This window comes from Gobio gobio (assembly GCF_949357685.1).
Source record: "Gobio gobio genome assembly, chromosome: 11".
Lineage (NCBI taxonomy): Eukaryota > Metazoa > Chordata > Actinopteri > Cypriniformes > Gobionidae > Gobio > Gobio gobio.
The window spans coordinates 37,258,166-37,277,875 of record NC_137104.1 but is presented as its reverse complement, the minus strand read 5'-3'; the positions used below and the strand labels follow the sequence as shown (position 1 = coordinate 37,277,875).

General features: G+C 42.5%; 2 protein-coding genes across 2 annotated transcripts in view; one reads left to right on the top strand and one right to left on the bottom strand.

Annotated features, from left to right (window-relative positions):
* eppk1 (epiplakin 1) overlaps positions 1-19,357 on the top strand; it is a 29,820-nt gene extending 10,463 nt beyond the window's left edge. The window contains exon 2 of the mRNA XM_079829001.1: positions 1,419-19,357. Within this exon, the coding sequence (XP_079685127.1) occupies positions 1,425-19,010 (17,586 nt within the window). The 5' untranslated portion in view covers positions 1,419-1,424 and the 3' untranslated portion in view covers positions 19,011-19,357. The remainder of the gene's footprint in view (positions 1-1,418) is intronic.
* The window catches only part of fbxl6 (F-box and leucine-rich repeat protein 6), an 11,462-nt gene continuing 11,013 nt past the window's right edge, over positions 19,262-19,710 (bottom strand). The window contains exon 10 of the mRNA XM_079829016.1: positions 19,262-19,665. Coding sequence (XP_079685142.1) covers positions 19,536-19,665 — 130 coding nt within the window. The 3' untranslated portion in view covers positions 19,262-19,535. The remainder of the gene's footprint in view (positions 19,666-19,710) is intronic.

Here is a 19,710-nt window from a genome sequence, read left to right as displayed (position 1 = left end):
ACAAATGGAAAATATGTCCACAATTTGAACTAGTTTTTAACCTTGAAGTTCCATGAACGTCTATATCGGACGTGCAGAACACGTCAAAAACAGATGTCATAAAAACTTTCATTCTGGCTCCTCAGTGGACGTCTTTTCAACGTACGCCTCTAGGGGCAAAGACATCGAAAAGACGTCTTTTGTACATAACTTTGCTCAGTGGGTGAAGCAGAGCTATGAACTGATTGTCCTATTTCCCCTCACCGCCAACAGGGCGATCAGTTCTAGCTCTGCTTCAGCTGTGAGATTAGCTCATGAGGGCCGACCAAAATTACTGACATGCCAGAAATTCATCGGATCGCCGCTCATTTCTCCCTGTACACTGGACAAATATGGGATGATTTTACTATCAAAATGATTAATAAATGCACGCACAATAATCCATGAACTTGATACATTTTGTAGATATTTTTACTGTCCACAAACAAATGCCTTTTAACTTATGTGTGCTAAATACAGAATTGCATGAATGTGCAGCATTTTGTACAAATAGACATAATTGTGAATGCAAAACTTCGATTTTGTATTAATGTTGGTCAGAATCTGTGCGTGCAACGAGTAAGATGTGCATTTGCGGATCTGGTGCCGCGCATGCATTCATTAACTCATATGAATCAAATAGGATCCACTCACAAACGAGTCAATGAATGCATGCGCGGCACTGGATCCACAAATGCACATGTTGCTGTGCTGTCTATGTCTTTTTCGTGCTTGAAGTCTGTTAAGCCGCGCTTTGATCTGAATGTGCATTACCGCCACCTACTGGATCGGATTGTGGCGCATTTGATCGATAGGGTAAAATATTCAAAATTCTTTATTAACCCTGTATTCTTTAGATACTTAATTAAATGTATATAAATTATACATGATTTAAATAATAATAATAATAGCCTACATTTTATCAATTTAAAACAGGCTATGATTTATATAACTGGATGACCACCAGAATTAAGGACTCTGTGACAGTCATTAATCTCTCTGCATGTGATGTAGCTAGCCGAAAACACTAGAGGATTGGAGATGTTTTCCATGATGGAGGCGATTTTAAAACAATAATTAAAACAGTAATATTAACAATATGCCTACTAATAATAATCAACTGGTTCGTCCCATTGAAATAAATTTAACATTGGTCCACTATTTATTTTGCATCGAATTTTCAACATTGATCCAATATTATTTAGCATTGACATTTCAACCTCAACCAAATTGATGATTCTGATGGAATTTCAACATTGACTCAATGTCACAATGCTATCTGGGGTAGCACTTTTAGTATTTTTTACCGTGTATAGTAAACAAAAACATATGGATAACTTAAATGTATCGGGCTACGTTTTTAAATATATTGCTAATAATTATTCTTATGTAATCCACAGAACTTGATGCAAGAAAATATCCACACAAAAATGCCAGCTCAGGAAAATTGCAATTCTCAGGGGCCAGTAGCTGGAGTGTTCCTTGAACATTCAAATAAAACCATTACAATATACCAAGCCTACAAGAAACGCTTGTTGAATGCAGAAACATGTCTGGCACTGTTAGAAGCCCAAGCTGCAACAGGAGGAATCGTCGACCCAGTCAAAAACAGGATATGGTCTGTAGAAGATGCGGTAAAGGAAGGCATTGTTGGACGTGAAATGAAAGAAAAACTTCAATTAGCTGAGAAGGCCATAATGGGCTACACAGATCCCTACACCAACCAACAAATCTCACTCTTCCAGGCCATGCAGAAAGATGTAATTCCAAAAGAGTATGGCCTTAGATTACTTGAGGCACAAGTCTCTGTCAAAGGGATCTATGACCCTATTGAAAAATGCTACCTAACAGAAGAACAAGCCTATGGACGAGGTCACTATGACAAAGACCTTTTCAGAGACCAGATGGATGCTCTAAAATTATTCTATGACCCAAACTCTCAGGAAAACCACACCTATCCATCACTGATAAAGAAATGCACTGTAGCCCCAGAAACAGGTTTGCTGCTCTTCCCGATCTACATCACATTTAAAGGCCTCCGCAGAGGTATAACCTCTGCTGAGCTTCTGGCATCAAAAATAATTGACCAACAGACATTTGAAAATCTACATGATGGTAAAACCACCACCCAGGACGTGATGTTAATGGAAACAGTGAAAGAATATCTAGAAGGTAAAAAGAGCATTGGGGGCGTAGCTGTGCTCTCCACAAATAAGAAAATGAGCATCTATCAGGCAATGAGACAAGGAATAATCATGCCTGGTTCAGCTTTGATTCTGCTTGAAGCACAGGCTGCAACTGGATTCATGATTGACCCTGTTGATAACAAGACATTCACTGTAGATGAAGCCATTAAACAAAAACTTGTAGGACCAGAATACCATGCAAAATTGCTTGCAGCAGAACGTGCAGTTACTGGTTACAAGGACCCATACACTGGTGAAACCATTTCTCTTTTTCAAGCTCTGAAGAAGGAACTGATTGTGAAGGAGCATGGAATCCGCTTGCTTGAAGCACAAATCGCAACTGGTGGAATTATTGATCCCATAAACAGTCACAGAGTTCCTGTGGATGTAGCCTACAAGCGTGGCTTTTTCGATGAGGAAATGAACGCCATCCTTAAGGATCCTGAAGATGACACTAAAGGATTCTTTGACCCGAACACAAAGGATAATCTGACATATCTGCAACTGCTGGATCGTTGTGTTATCGACTCTTCTACAGGACTCACATTGTTGCCCATTCAGGATCCATCTGGTAGTCTGAATCACACATTCATTGGCTATGACATCAAAACAGTCTTCAGGGGTGTCATGGTGAAAGTGACATGTGGAAAATACATGGGAATGACTGTTTCACTCTGGGAATTACTTATGTCTGAATACTTCACTGAACAGCAAAGGCTAGACTTTATCCAGCAATACAGAAACAAAACACTCACAATTGAAATTATAGTCACTAAAGTCCTGGAGATCATTGAACATTCAGTGAAAACAGCTCAAATCGTTTTTGAAGGTATAAGGGAAAAAGTAAGTGCAAGCCAGCTCGTCGAGGCTGATATCATCACAGAGCACGATCTAGACGATCTCAGAGAAGGAAAAAAGACTGTCAAAGATGTTACGGAGAATGAATCTGTGCAAACATATCTACAAGGTAAATCAAGCATTGCTGGCGTGCTGCTTCCTGACTCACAAGTGATGTCAATCTACCAAGCCCTACAAAAAGGAATTCTGAGGCCAGGAACGTCACTTATTCTTCTTGAAGCCCAGGCTGCAACAGGATTCATAATTGACCCGATTGCTAATCGAAAGTTTGCTGTAGATGCTGCAGTGAAGCTGCAGGTGGTAGGAGCTGATCTTCATGCAAAACTATCCTCAGCAGAAAGGGCAGTGACAGGTTACCACGATCCATACACTGGCAAGAAAATCTCATTGTTCCAAGCAATGCAAAAAGATCTAATTGTGAAAGATCATGGTATACGTCTGCTAGAGGCCCAGATTGCCACAGGGGGCATTATTGATCCTGTAAATAGCCATCGCATTCCAGTTCATATTGCTTATAAACGAGGATTCTTTGATACTGAAATGAATCAGACCCTTTGTGATCCAACTGATGACACAAAAGGATTCTTTGACCCAAATACTCATGAAAACCTTACTTATATGCAGCTTATGTCCAGATGTGTCACTGACCAAAGCACAGGCCTTTGCCTTTTGACAATCAAAGGGAACGACAAGAGAGTCATGATAGGGGACAGCACCAAAGAGGCCTTCCGAACCACATATGTCTCTGTGAGATACGGCAGATTCAGCAGCAAGAAAGTGACACTCTGGGATCTCATCAACTCTGAATATTTGTCTGAGGAGAAAAGACAGGAGCTGTTAAAATGTTACAAGTCAAAAGCAATCACAATTGAAGAAATCATCACAATAATTCTCGAGATCATTGAGAGCAAAGAAGTACAAAGAAATGCTGACCTCAGTGTAGATGGCCTCAGGGGAAAAGTTTCTATTTTGGATCTGCTGAATTTGGGAATAATAGATGAAAAAACATACAAAAATATGATTGATGGGAAGCTAACAATCCAAGATCTCACTGAGAGAGGCACTGTCAGGAATTTCCTCAGCGGAACAAGCTGTATAGCAGGTGTAATATTACAAAAGTCTAATCAGAAAATGAGCATCTACAAAGCCAAAAAAGAAGGCCATCTTACCCCTGGCACTGCCTTGTGTCTTCTTGAAGCACAGGCTGCCACTGGGTTTATTATTGATCCAATGCAAAACAAGAAACTTACTGTTGATGAGGCACTGAAGCAGAAAATCATTGTTCCAGAGTTGTATGAAAAACTCCTGGCTGCTGAGAAAGCAGTGACTGGTTACAAAGACCCATACACAGGCAAGACAATATCCCTTTTTGAGGCAATCAAAAAAGAACTTATTGTAAAGCAGCATGGCATTCGTCTGCTTGAAGCCCAGATTGCTACAGGTGGCATCATTGATCCCTTAACATGTTTACATTTGCCACTTGATGTTGCTTTCCGGAAGGGTTATTTCGATTCTGACTTAAACCAGATCCTTGCTGATCAAAGCGATGACACTAAAGGATTTTTTGATCCCACCACACAAGAAAATCTGACTTACATGGAGATGATGGCACGATGCATCAAGGATCCCGATACTGGTCTTTTACTTCTTCCAGTTGCCGAAAAAGGGAAAACACAAGAGAAATCACAAAAGATTATCTCAGATGTTGAGATTAAGGAAGAGTTTGAGAAAAACAAAGTTGTCATTCCTGTTGGCCGTTTCTCTGGAAAATCACTGTCTCTTTGGGAGATAATTCATTCTGTATATTTCACAGATGAACAGAGGCAACTGTACTTTGAACAATATTGTTTGGGCAAGATAAATGTCAAGGATGTTGTCACCATTATCACCACAACTATTCAAACACTAGAACAGAAAGAAGCAGCCCCTCAAACAACAATGGGCCTGAGAAAACCTGTTTCTGTGCAACAGCTGCATGACTCTGGAATCATTGACACCAGTACTTACAAAGAGCTGCAACGTGGTAAGGAGACAATTGAAAATTTGATTAAACTTGAATCTGTACAAAGGTATTTGAAAGGCACTGGAAGTATTGCTGGAGTAAAGCTTCATCCATCAGGAAAAGTGTTAAGTTTAAACATGGCAAAAGCTGAAGGCTTTCTCACTTCCAATGCAGCACTGTTGTTGCTTGAGGCTCAGGCAGCAACTGGATACGTTATCGATCCAATCAAAAACACACATCATTCAGTCACAGAGGCTGTCAGAGCTCAACTTATTGGACCAGAGATATTGGAGCACTTGCTATTGGCTGAACGTGCTGTCACTGGCTTCACAGACCCATACACAGATAAGCAGATATGCTTATTTGAAGCAATGAATAAAGATCTCATCCCTCGGAAACATGGACTGAACCTCTTGGATGCACAGCTTGCCACAGGGGGAATTATTGATCCAATTGGAAGCTATCGGTTACCTGTTCAAAAAGCAATTATGAAAGGATGCTTGAATAAGGAGACCAGTGATCTTCTGGCAAATCTTAGTAATAGTGAAAAGGGGTTTTCAGACCCCCAAACAAAAGAACCTCTTACCTACCTTCAGCTCATGAAGAAATGTGAAAAGAATTCAACAACCGGCCTGCTGCTTCTCCCAATAACTGAAAAGAGTGCTGAAAGCTCAACCTACGGTGACAAACAAATAATACATGTCTTCAAAGAAAAATCAGTGATCATCAATGCTGGAAAGTTTGCAGACAAACGTGTATCACTTTGGGATGTACTACACTCAGAGTATATATCGGCAGAGAAGAGAAAAGAAATACTTGACCAATACAAACAAAATAAACTATCAATAGAGGAGATAACAGAAATGGTGACAGCAATGACAATTGAGGTAACCACAAAAAGGCATTCATTTAAAGGTCTGAGAAGGCAAGTGTCAGCAAGTGAACTATTTGAGGCAAAAATCATCTCAAAAGAAATGATGAGTAAGCTTATCAATGATGAAGTAGATGATGAAGATATAAACAATATGGAATCCATTCAAAAATACCTTGGGGCAACAAACTGCATTGCTGGTGTATATGTTCAGTCAACCAAACAGACCATGAGCATATTCACAGCCAAAAATAAGGGTCTTCTGACACCTGGAACGTCTCTGGTTTTACTTGAGGCCCAGGCTGCCACTGGCTTTATGATTGACCCAGTGAAGAACAAAAAACTGTCAGTAGAGCAGGCGGTGGCTGAAGGGATTGTTGGAACAGAATGGAAAAGCAAACTGCTGTCTGCAGAGCGGGCGGTTACTGGTTACACAGACCCCAACACAGGAAAAACAATCTCCTTGTTCCAGGCCTTGAAAAAAGATCTGATTGTCAAGGACCATGGTATTCGCCTGCTAGAAGCTCAGATTGCTACGGGAGGCATCATTGATCCTGTGCACAGCCATCGTGTCCCTGTGGAGGTGGCTTACCAAAGAGGATACTTTGATGAGGAGATGAACAAGATCCTCTCTGATCCAGATGATGACACCAAGGGTTTCTTTGATCCCAACACACAGCAGAACCTCACATACTTGCAACTTGTGGATAGATGTGTTAAAGACCCCAATACTGGCCTGAGCCTCCTTGTGATTGTGAAAAAGGGCGAGTACTACTTCTTTGTTGATGAACATATAACGAATATCCTCAAGTCTACAACCACAATGAAAGCAGGAGGTAAATTCCAAGGGCAGCTGGTGACTCTTTGGGATCTGCTGTATTCAAATTACATATCTGAGGAAAAGAGGAGAGAACTGGTGCAGCAGTTTAAGTCAGGTACAATAACTATTGAACAATTCTTAGAAATAGTTCTGACCTTAGTATCACAGAAATCAGTAACAAGCACCCAGACCATTACTACCACCACCACCACAGCAACAACAGAGACAAGCCAAAAGCACAACTTCCAAGGTATCAGAAAGGATGTGACTGCTGATGAGTTGCTGCTATCCAAAGTCATTGATGACAAAATGTACAAAGACCTAACTTCTGGAAAAGTCACAGTTGATCATGTAAGTGAAATAGACTCTGTGCGAAAATACCTGAAAGGGACAAATAGCATTGCTGGTGTATTTGTGCAGTCTACAAAACAGACCATGAGCATATTCGCAGCCAAAAACAAGGGACTTCTGACACCTGGAACGTCTCTGGTTTTACTTGAGGCCCAGGCTGCCACTGGCTTTATGATTGACCCAGTGAAGAACAAAAAACTGTCAGTAGAGCAGGCGGTGGCTGAAGGGACTGTTGGAACAGAATGGAAAAGCAAACTGCTGTCAGCAGAGCGGGCGGTTACTGGTTACACAGACCCCAACACAGGAAAAACAATCTCCTTGTTCCAGGCCTTGAAAAAAGATCTGATTGTCAAGGACCATGGTATTCGCCTGCTAGAAGCTCAGATTGCTACGGGGGGCATCATTGATCCTGTGCACAGCCATCGTGTCCCTGTGGAGGTGGCTTACCAAAGAGGATACTTTGATGAGGAGATGAACAAGATCCTCTCTGATCCAGATGATGACACCAAGGGTTTCTTTGATCCCAACACACAGGAGAACCTCACATACTTGCAACTTGTGGATAGATGTGTTAAAGACCCCAACACTGGCCTGAGCCTCCTTGTGATTGTGAAAAAGGGCGAGTACTATTTCTTTGTTGATGAACATACAACAAATATCCTCAAGTCTACAACCACAATTAAAGCAGGAGGTAAATTCCAAGGGCAGCTGGTGACTCTTTGGGATCTGCTGTATTCAAATTACATATCTGAGGAAAAGAGGAGAGAACTGGTGCAGCAGTTTAAGTCAGGTACAATAACTATTGAACAGTTCTTAGAAATAGTTCTGACCTTAGTATCACAGAAATCAGTAACAAACACCCAGACCATTACTACCACCACCACCACAGCAACAACAGAGACAACCCAAAAGCACAACTTCCAAGGTATCAGAAAGGATGTGACTGCTGATGAGTTGCTGCTATCCAAAGTCATTGATGACACAATGTACAAAGACCTAACTTCTGGAAAAGTCACAGTTGATCATGTAAGTGAAATAGACTCTGTGCGAAAATACCTGAAAGGGACAAATAGCATTGCTGGTGTATTTGTGCAGTCTACAAAACAGACCATGAGCATATTCGCAGCCAAAAACAAGGGACTTCTGACACCTGGAACGTCTCTGGTTTTACTTGAGGCCCAGGCTGCCACTGGCTTTATGATTGACCCAGTGAAGAACAAAAAACTGTCAGTAGAGCAGGCGGTGGCTGAAGGGACTGTTGGAACAGAATGGAAAAGCAAACTGCTGTCAGCAGAGCGGGCGGTTACTGGTTACACAGACCCCAACACAGGAAAAACAATCTCCTTGTTCCAGGCCTTGAAAAAAGATCTGATTGTCAAGGACCATGGTATTCGCCTGCTAGAAGCTCAGATTGCTACGGGAGGCATCATTGATCCTGTGCACAGCCATCGTGTCCCTGTGGAGGTGGCTTACCAAAGAGGATACTTTGATGAGGAGATGAACAAGATCCTCTCTGATCCAGATGATGACACCAAGGGTTTCTTTGATCCCAACACACAGCAGAACCTCACATACTTGCAACTTGTGGATAGATGTGTTAAAGACCCCAATACTGGCCTGAGCCTCCTTGTGATTGTGAAAAAGGGCGAGTACTACTTCTTTGTTGATGAACATACAACGAATATCCTCAAGTCTACAACCACAATGAAAGCAGGAGGTAAATTCCAAGGGCAGCTGGTGACTCTTTGGGATCTGCTGTATTCAAATTACATATCTGAGGAAAAGAGGAGAGAACTGGTGCAACAGTTTAAGTCAGGTACAATAACTATTGAACAATTCTTAGAAATAGTTCTGACCTTAGTATCACAGAAATCAGTAACAAGCACCCAGACCATTACTACCACCACCACCACAGCAACAACAGAGACAAGCCAAAAGCACAACTTCCAAGGTATCAGAAAGGATGTGACTGCTGATGAGTTGCTGCTATCCAAAGTCATTGATGACAAAATGTACAAAGACCTAACTTCTGGAAAAGTCACAGTTGATCATGTAAGTGAAATAGACTCTGTGCGAAAATACCTGAAAGGGACAAATAGCATTGCTGGTGTATTTGTGCAGTCTACAAAACAGACCATGAGCATATTCACAGCCAAAAACAAGGGACTTCTGACACCTGGAACGTCTCTGGTTTTACTTGAGGCCCAGGCTGCCACTGGCTTTATGATTGACCCAGTGAAGAACAAAAAACTGTCAGTAGAGCAGGCGGTGGCTGAAGGGACTGTTGGAACAGAATGGAAAAGCAAACTGCTGTCAGCAGAGCGGGCGGTTACTGGTTACACAGACCCCAACACAGGAAAAACAATCTCCTTGTTCCAGGCCTTGAAAAAAGATCTGATTGTCAAGGACCATGGTATTCGTCTGCTAGAAGCTCAGATTGCTACGGGGGGCATCATTGATCCTGTGCACAGCCATCGTGTCCCTGTGGAGGTGGCTTACCAAAGAGGATACTTTGATGAGGAGATGAACAAGATCCTCTCTGATCCAGATGATGACACCAAGGGTTTCTTTGATCCCAACACACAGGAGAACCTCACATACTTGCAACTTGTGGATAGATGTGTTAAAGACCCCAACACTGGCCTGAGCCTCCTTGTGATTGTGAAAAAGGGCGAGTACTACTTCTTTGTTGATGAACATACAACGAATATCCTTAAGTCTACAACCACAATGAAAGCAGGAGGTAAATTCCAAGGGCAGCTGGTGACTCTTTGGGATCTGCTGTATTCAAATTACATATCTGAGGAAAAGAGGAGAGAACTGGTGCAGCAGTTTAAGTCAGGTACAATAACTATTGAACAATTCTTAGAAATAGTTCTGACCTTAGTATCACAGAAATCAGTAACAAGCACCCAGACCATTACTACCACCACCACCACAGCAACAACAGAGACAAGCCAAAAGCACAACTTCCAAGGTATCAGAAAGGATGTGACTGCTGATGAGTTGCTGCTATCCAAAGTCATTGATGACAAAATGTACAAAGACCTAACTTCTGGAAAAGTCACAGTTGATCATGTAAGTGAAATAGACTCTGTGCGAAAATACCTGAAAGGGACAAATAGCATTGCTGGTGTATTTGTGCAGTCTACAAAACAGACCATGAGCATATTCGCAGCCAAAAACAAGGGACTTCTGACACCTGGAACGTCTCTGGTTTTACTTGAGGCCCAGGCTGCCACTGGCTTTATGATTGACCCAGTGAAGAACAAAAAACTGTCAGTAGAGCAGGCGGTGGCTGAAGGGACTGTTGGAACAGAATGGAAAAGCAAACTGCTGTCAGCAGAGCGGGCGGTTACTGGTTACACAGACCCCAACACAGGAAAAACAATCTCCTTGTTCCAGGCCTTGAAAAAAGATCTGATTGTCAAGGACCATGGTATTCGCCTGCTAGAAGCTCAGATTGCTACGGGGGGCATCATTGATCCTGTGCACAGCCATCGTGTCCCTGTGGAGGTGGCTTACCAAAGAGGATACTTTGATGAGGAGATGAACAAGATCCTCTCTGATCCAGATGATGACACCAAGGGTTTCTTTGATCCCAACACACAGGAGAACCTCACATACTTGCAACTTGTGGATAGATGTGTTAAAGACCCCAACACTGGCCTGAGCCTCCTTGTGATTGTGAAAAAGGGCGAGTACTATTTCTTTGTTGATGAACATACAACAAATATCCTCAAGTCTACAACCACAATTAAAGCAGGAGGTAAATTCCAAGGGCAGCTGGTGACTCTTTGGGATCTGCTGTATTCAAATTACATATCTGAGGAAAAGAGGAGAGAACTGGTGCAGCAGTTTAAGTCAGGTACAATAACTATTGAACAGTTCTTAGAAATAGTTCTGACCTTAGTATCACAGAAATCAGTAACAAACACCCAGACCATTACTACCACCACCACCACAGCAACAACAGAGACAACCCAAAAGCACAACTTCCAAGGTATCAGAAAGGATGTGACTGCTGATGAGTTGCTGCTATCCAAAGTCATTGATGACACAATGTACAAAGACCTAACTTCTGGAAAAGTCACAGTTGATCATGTAAGTGAAATAGACTCTGTGCGAAAATACCTGAAAGGGACAAATAGCATTGCTGGTGTATTTGTGCAGTCTACAAAACAGACCATGAGCATATTCGCAGCCAAAAACAAGGGACTTCTGACACCTGGAACGTCTCTGGTTTTACTTGAGGCCCAGGCTGCCACTGGCTTTATGATTGACCCAGTGAAGAACAAAAAACTGTCAGTAGAGCAGGCGGTGGCTGAAGGGACTGTTGGAACAGAATGGAAAAGCAAACTGCTGTCAGCAGAGCGGGCGGTTACTGGTTACACAGACCCCAACACAGGAAAAACAATCTCCTTGTTCCAGGCCTTGAAAAAAGATCTGATTGTCAAGGACCATGGTATTCGTCTGCTAGAAGCTCAGATTGCTACAGGGGGCATCATTGATCCTGTGCACAGCCATCGTGTCCCTGTGGAGGTGGCTTACCAAAGAGGATACTTTGATGAGGAGATGAACAAGATCCTCTCTGATCCAGATGATGACACCAAGGGTTTCTTTGATCCCAACACACAGGAGAACCTCACATACTTGCAACTTGTGGATAGATGTGTTAAAGACCCCAACACTGGCCTGAGCCTCCTTGTGATTGTGAAAAAGGGCGAGTACTACTTCTTTGTTGATGAACATACAACGAATATCCTCAAGTCTACAACCACAATGAAAGCAGGAGGTAAATTCCAAGGGCAGCTGGTGACTCTTTGGGATCTGCTGTATTCAAATTACATATCTGAGGAAAAGAGGAGAGAACTGGTGCAGCAGTTTAAGTCAGGTACAATAACTATTGAACAATTCTTAGAAATAGTTTTGACCTTAGTATCACAGAAATCAGTAACAAGCACCCAGACCATTACTACCACCACCACCACAGCAACAACAGAGACAAGCCAAAAGCACAACTTCCAAGGTATCAGAAAGGATGTGACTGCTGATGAGTTGCTGCTATCCAAAGTCATTGATGACAAAATGTACAAAGACCTAACTTCTGGAAAAGTCACAGTTGATCATGTAAGTGAAATAGACTCTGTGCGAAAATACCTGAAAGGGACAAATAGCATTGCTGGTGTATTTGTGCAGTCTACAAAACAGACCATGAGCATATTCGCAGCCAAAAACAAGGGACTTCTGACACCTGGAACGTCTCTGGTTTTACTTGAGGCCCAGGCTGCCACTGGCTTTATGATTGACCCAGTGAAGAACAAAAAACTGTCAGTAGAGCAGGCGGTGGCTGAAGGGATTGTTGGAACAGAATGGAAAAGCAAACTGCTGTCTGCAGAGCGGGCGGTTACTGGTTACACAGACCCTAACACAGGAAAAACAATCTCCTTGTTCCAGGCCTTGAAAAAAGATCTGATTGTCAAGGACCATGGTATTCGCCTGCTAGAAGCTCAGATTGCTACGGGAGGCATCATTGATCCTGTGCACAGCCATCGTGTCCCTGTGGAGGTGGCTTACCAAAGAGGATACTTTGATGAGGAGATGAACAAGATCCTCTCTGATCCAGATGATGACACCAAGGGTTTCTTTGATCCCAACACACAGCAGAACCTCACATACTTGCAACTTGTGGATAGATGTGTTAAAGACCCCAATACTGGCCTGAGCCTCCTTGTGATTGTGAAAAAGGGCGAGTACTACTTCTTTGTTGATGAACATACAACGAATATCCTCAAGTCTACAACCACAATGAAAGCAGGAGGAAAATTCCAAGGGCAGCTGGTGACTCTTTGGGATGTGCTGTATTCAAATTACATATCTGAGGAAAAGAGGAGAGAACTGGTGCAGCAGTTTAAGTCAGGTACAATAACTATTGAACAATTCTTAGAAATAGTTCTGACCTTAGTATCACAGAAATCAGTAACAAGCACCCAGACCATTACTACCACCACCACCACAGCAACAACAGAGACAACCCAAAAGCACAACTTCCAAGGTATCAGAAAGGATGTGACTGCTGATGAGTTGCTGCTATCCAAAGTCATTGATGACAAAATGTACAAAGACCTAACTTCTGGAAAAGTCACAGTTGATCATGTAAGTGAAATAGACTCTGTGCGAAAATACCTGAAAGGGACTAATAGCATTGCTGGTGTATTTGTGCAGTCTACAAAACAGACCATGAGCATATTCGCAGCCAAAAACAAGGGTCTTCTGACACCTGGAACGTCTCTTGTTTTACTTGAGGCCCAGGCTGCTACTGGCTTTATGATTGACCCAGTGAAGAACAAAAAACTGTCAGTAGAGCAGGCGGTGGCTGAAGGGACTGTTGGAACAGAATGGAAAAGCAAACTGCTGTCAGCAGAGCGGGCGGTTACTGGTTACACAGACCCCAACACAGGAAAAACAATCTCCTTGTTCCAGGCCTTGAAAAAAGATCTGATTGTCAAGGACCATGGTATTCGTCTGCTAGAAGCTCAGATTGCTACGGGGGGCATCATTGATCCTGTGCACAGCCATCGTGTCCCTGTGGAGGTGGCTTACCAAAGAGGATACTTTGATGAGGAGATGAACAAGATCCTCTCTGATCCAGATGATGACACCAAGGGTTTCTTTGATCCCAACACACAGGAGAACCTCACATACTTGCAACTTGTGGATAGATGTGTTAAAGACCCCAACACTGGCCTGAGCCTCCTTGTGATTGTGAAAAAGGGCGAGTACTATTTCTTTGTTGATGAACATACAACAAATATCCTCAAGTCTACAACCACAATTAAAGCAGGAGGTAAATTCCAAGGGCAGCTGGTGACTCTTTGGGATCTGCTGTATTCAAATTACATATCTGAGGAAAAGAGGAGAGAACTGGTGCAGCAGTTTAAGTCAGGTACAATAACTATTGAACAGTTCTTAGAAATAGTTCTGACCTTAGTATCACAGAAATCAGTAACAAACACCCAGACCATTACTACCACCACCACCACAGCAACAACAGAGACAACCCAAAAGCACAACTTCCAAGGTATCAGAAAGGATGTGACTGCTGATGAGTTGCTGCTATCCAAAGTCATTGATGACACAATGTACAAAGACCTAACTTCTGGAAAAGTCACAGTTGATCATGTAAGTGAAATAGACTCTGTGCGAAAATACCTGAAAGGGACAAATAGCATTGCTGGTGTATTTGTGCAGTCTACAAAACAGACCATGAGCATATTCGCAGCCAAAAACAAGGGACTTCTGACACCTGGAACGTCTCTGGTTTTACTTGAGGCCCAGGCTGCCACTGGCTTTATGATTGACCCAGTGAAGAACAAAAAACTGTCAGTAGAGCAGGCGGTGGCTGAAGGGACTGTTGGAACAGAATGGAAAAGCAAACTGCTGTCAGCAGAGCGGGCGGTTACTGGTTACACAGACCCCAACACAGGAAAAACAATCTCCTTGTTCCAGGCCTTGAAAAAAGATCTGATTGTCAAGGACCATGGTATTCGTCTGCTAGAAGCTCAGATTGCTACAGGGGGCATCATTGATCCTGTGCACAGCCATCGTGTCCCTGTGGAGGTGGCTTACCAAAGAGGATACTTTGATGAGGAGATGAACAAGATCCTCTCTGATCCAGATGATGACACCAAGGGTTTCTTTGATCCCAACACACAGGAGAACCTCACATACTTGCAACTTGTGGATAGATGTGTTAAAGACCCCAACACTGGCCTGAGCCTCCTTGTGATTGTGAAAAAGGGCGAGTACTACTTCTTTGTTGATGAACATACAACGAATATCCTCAAGTCTACAACCACAATGAAAGCAGGAGGTAAATTCCAAGGGCAGCTGGTGACTCTTTGGGATCTGCTGTATTCAAATTACATATCTGAGGAAAAGAGGAGAGAACTGGTGCAGCAGTTTAAGTCAGGTACAATAACTATTGAACAATTCTTAGAAATAGTTTTGACCTTAGTATCACAGAAATCAGTAACAAGCACCCAGACCATTACTACCACCACCACCACAGCAACAACAGAGACAAGCCAAAAGCACAACTTCCAAGGTATCAGAAAGGATGTGACTGCTGATGAGTTGCTGCTATCCAAAGTCATTGATGACAAAATGTACAAAGACCTAACTTCTGGAAAAGTCACAGTTGATCATGTAAGTGAAATAGACTCTGTGCGAAAATACCTGAAAGGGACAAATAGCATTGCTGGTGTATTTGTGCAGTCTACAAAACAGACCATGAGCATATTCGCAGCCAAAAACAAGGGACTTCTGACACCTGGAACGTCTCTGGTTTTACTTGAGGCCCAGGCTGCCACTGGCTTTATGATTGACCCAGTGAAGAACAAAAAACTGTCAGTAGAGCAGGCGGTGGCTGAAGGGATTGTTGGAACAGAATGGAAAAGCAAACTGCTGTCTGCAGAGCGGGCGGTTACTGGTTACACAGACCCTAACACAGGAAAAACAATCTCCTTGTTCCAGGCCTTGAAAAAAGATCTGATTGTCAAGGACCATGGTATTCGCCTGCTAGAAGCTCAGATTGCTACGGGAGGCATCATTGATCCTGTGCACAGCCATCGTGTCCCTGTGGAGGTGGCTTACCAAAGAGGATACTTTGATGAGGAGATGAACAAGATCCTCTCTGATCCAGATGATGACACCAAGGGTTTCTTTGATCCCAACACACAGGAGAACCTCACATACTTGCAACTTGTGGATAGATGTGTTAAAGACCCCAACACTGGCCTGAGCCTCCTTGTGATTGTGAAAAAGGGCGAGTACTACTTCTTTGTTGATGAACATACAACGAATATCCTCAAGTCTACAACCACAATGAAAGCAGGAGGTAAATTCCAAGGGCAGCTGGTGACTCTTTGGGATCTGCTGTATTCAAATTACATATCTGAGGAAAAGAGGAGAGAACTGGTGCAGCAGTTTAAGTCAGGTACAATAACTATTGAACAATTCTTAGAAATAGTTTTGACCTTAGTATCACAGAAATCAGTAACAAGCACCCAGACCATTACTACCACCACCACCACAGCAACAACAGAGACAACCCAAAAGCACAACTTCCAAGGTATCAGAAAGGATGTGACTGCTGATGAGTTGCTGCTATCCAAAGTCATTGATGACAAAATGTACAAAGACCTAACTTCTGGAAAAGTCACAGTTGATCATGTAAGTGAAATAGACTCTGTGCGAAAATACCTGAAAGGGACTAATAGCATTGCTGGTGTATTTGTGCAGTCTACAAAACAGACCATGAGCATATTCGCAGCCAAAAACAAGGGTCTTCTGACACCTGGAACGTCTCTTGTTTTACTTGAGGCCCAGGCTGCTACTGGCTTTATGATTGACCCAGTGAAGAACAAAAAACTGTCAGTAGAGCAGGCGGTGGCTGAAGGGACTGTTGGAACAGAATGGAAAAGCAAACTGCTGTCAGCAGAGCGGGCGGTTACTGGTTACACAGACCCCAACACAGGAAAAACAATCTCCTTGTTCCAGGCCTTGAAAAAAGATCTGATTGTCAAGGACCATGGTATTCGTCTGCTAGAAGCTCAGATTGCTACGGGGGGCATCATTGATCCTGTGCACAGCCATCGTGTCCCTGTGGAGGTGGCTTACCAAAGAGGATACTTTGATGAGGAGATGAACAAGATCCTCTCTGATCCAGATGATGACACCAAGGGTTTCTTTGATCCCAACACACAGGAGAACCTCACATACTTGCAACTTGTGGATAGATGTGTTAAAGACCCCAACACTGGCCTGAGCCTCCTTGTGATTGTGAAAAAGGGCGAGTACTATTTCTTTGTTGATGAACATACAACAAATATCCTCAAGTCTACAACCACAATTAAAGCAGGAGGTAAATTCCAAGGGCAGCTGGTGACTCTTTGGGATCTGCTGTATTCAAATTACATATCTGAGGAAAAGAGGAGAGAACTGGTGCAGCAGTTTAAGTCAGGTACAATAACTATTGAACAGTTCTTAGAAATAGTTCTGACCTTAGTATCACAGAAATCAGTAACAAACACCCAGACCATTACTACCACCACCACCACAGCAACAACAGAGACAACCCAAAAGCACAACTTCCAAGGTATCAGAAAGGATGTGACTGCTGATGAGTTGCTGCTATCCAAAGTCATTGATGACACAATGTACAAAGACCTAACTTCTGGAAAAGTCACAGTTGATCATGTAAGTGAAATAGACTCTGTGCGAAAATACCTGAAAGGGACAAATAGCATTGCTGGTGTATTTGTGCAGTCTACAAAACAGACCATGAGCATATTCGCAGCCAAAAACAAGGGACTTCTGACACCTGGAACGTCTCTGGTTTTACTTGAGGCCCAGGCTGCCACTGGCTTTATGATTGACCCAGTGAAGAACAAAAAACTGTCAGTAGAGCAGGCGGTGGCTGAAGGGACTGTTGGAACAGAATGGAAAAGCAAACTGCTGTCAGCAGAGCGGGCGGTTACTGGTTACACAGACCCCAACACAGGAAAAACAATTTCCTTGTTCCAGGCCTTGAAAAAAGATCTGATTGTCAAGGACCATGGTATTCGTCTGCTAGAAGCTCAGATTGCTACAGGGGGCATCATTGATCCTGTGCACAGCCATCGTGTCCCTGTGGAGGTGGCTTACCAAAGAGGATACTTTGATGAGGAGATGAACAAGATCCTCTCTGATCCAGATGATGACACCAAGGGTTTCTTTGATCCCAACACACAGGAGAACCTCACATACTTGCAACTTGTGGATAGATGTGTTAAAGACCCCAACACTGGCCTGAGCCTCCTTGTGATTGTGAAAAAGGGCGAGTACTACTTCTTTGTTGATGAACATACAACGAATATCCTCAAGTCTACAACCACAATGAAAGCAGGAGGTAAATTCCAAGGGCAGCTGGTGACTCTTTGGGATCTGCTGTATTCAAATTACATATCTGAGGAAAAGAGGAGAGAACTGGTGCAGCAGTTTAAGTCAGGTACAATAACTATTGAACAATTCTTAGAAATAGTTTTGACCTTAGTATCACAGAAATCAGTAACAAGCACCCAGACCATTACTACCACCACCACCACAGCAACAACAGAGACAAGCCAAAAGCACAACTTCCAAGGTATCAGAAAGGATGTGACTGCTGATGAGTTGCTGCTATCCAAAGTCATTGATGACAAAATGTACAAAGACCTAACTTCTGGAAAAGTCACAGTTGATCATGTAAGTGAAATAGACTCTGTGCGAAAATACCTGAAAGGGACAAATAGCATTGCTGGTGTATTTGTGCAGTCTACAAAACAGACCATGAGCATATTCGCAGCCAAAAACAAGGGACTTCTGACACCTGGAACGTCTCTGGTTTTACTTGAGGCCCAGGCTGCCACTGGCTTTATGATTGACCCAGTGAAGAACAAAAAACTGTCAGTAGAGCAGGCGGTGGCTGAAGGGATTGTTGGAACAGAATGGAAAAGCAAACTGCTGTCTGCAGAGCGGGCGGTTACTGGTTACACAGACCCTAACACAGGAAAAACAATCTCCTTGTTCCAGGCCTTGAAAAAAGATCTGATTGTCAAGGACCATGGTATTCGCCTGCTAGAAGCTCAGATTGCTACGGGAGGCATCATTGATCCTGTGCACAGCCATCGTGTCCCTGTGGAGGTGGCTTACCAAAGAGGATACTTTGATGAGGAGATGAACAAGATCCTCTCTGATCCAGATGATGACACCAAGGGTTTCTTTGATCCCAACACACAGGAGAACCTCACATATTTGCAACTTGTGGAGAGGTGTGTTAAAGACCCAAAGACTGGACTGAGTCTGCTTGCTTTAAAAAAGTAAATTTAAGATTGGATGCAACATGCCATGCAAACTATTCATGCTTTATCAACTACAATCATACTCTTGTCTTTCTACTCATTTCATTTGCAAGTCTGTAAGTGTATATCATTTAAATGCATTGTGTATTGCTTATATTGTAGTTTAACAATTTCTAATTTTACACTTAAAATGCAATGTAATCAGTCAGTGTATCGTTTAATACACTGCTTTCTGCTTTCTGGCTACATGTTTAAAACAATACAAATAAACATACAGCTGCAACATGTCATTTTATTTGATAATTTTTCAAGTCAGTATTCTCTTTCATTATAAAGATTGTGTTTTTATTAAACATGGCTTGTTTACATTATCATAATTTCCCAACATTTGACATGTATTGCATACCAGAACAGGAGACATGAACATGAGAAAAAACGGCTTTATCTTTATATACAAACCACAACACACACAGAATATTACATTTAATTACACTTTAAAATCAATTCAATTCAATGAAATATCAAAGTTCCTGCAATGCATACATGTTCAGCCTAATTTGTCCAGGAGAAGCTGAATGTCTTCTTGACCATGATATACTCGTTTGAGCCCTCTGGGAAGATACCGGCAAGACGACAGATTCAAGTACTTCAGAATTGGTGTCTGGGTTATTAGTAACCTGTGAAACAATAATAAACGGTACCTTTACCAATCTACTAAAAAA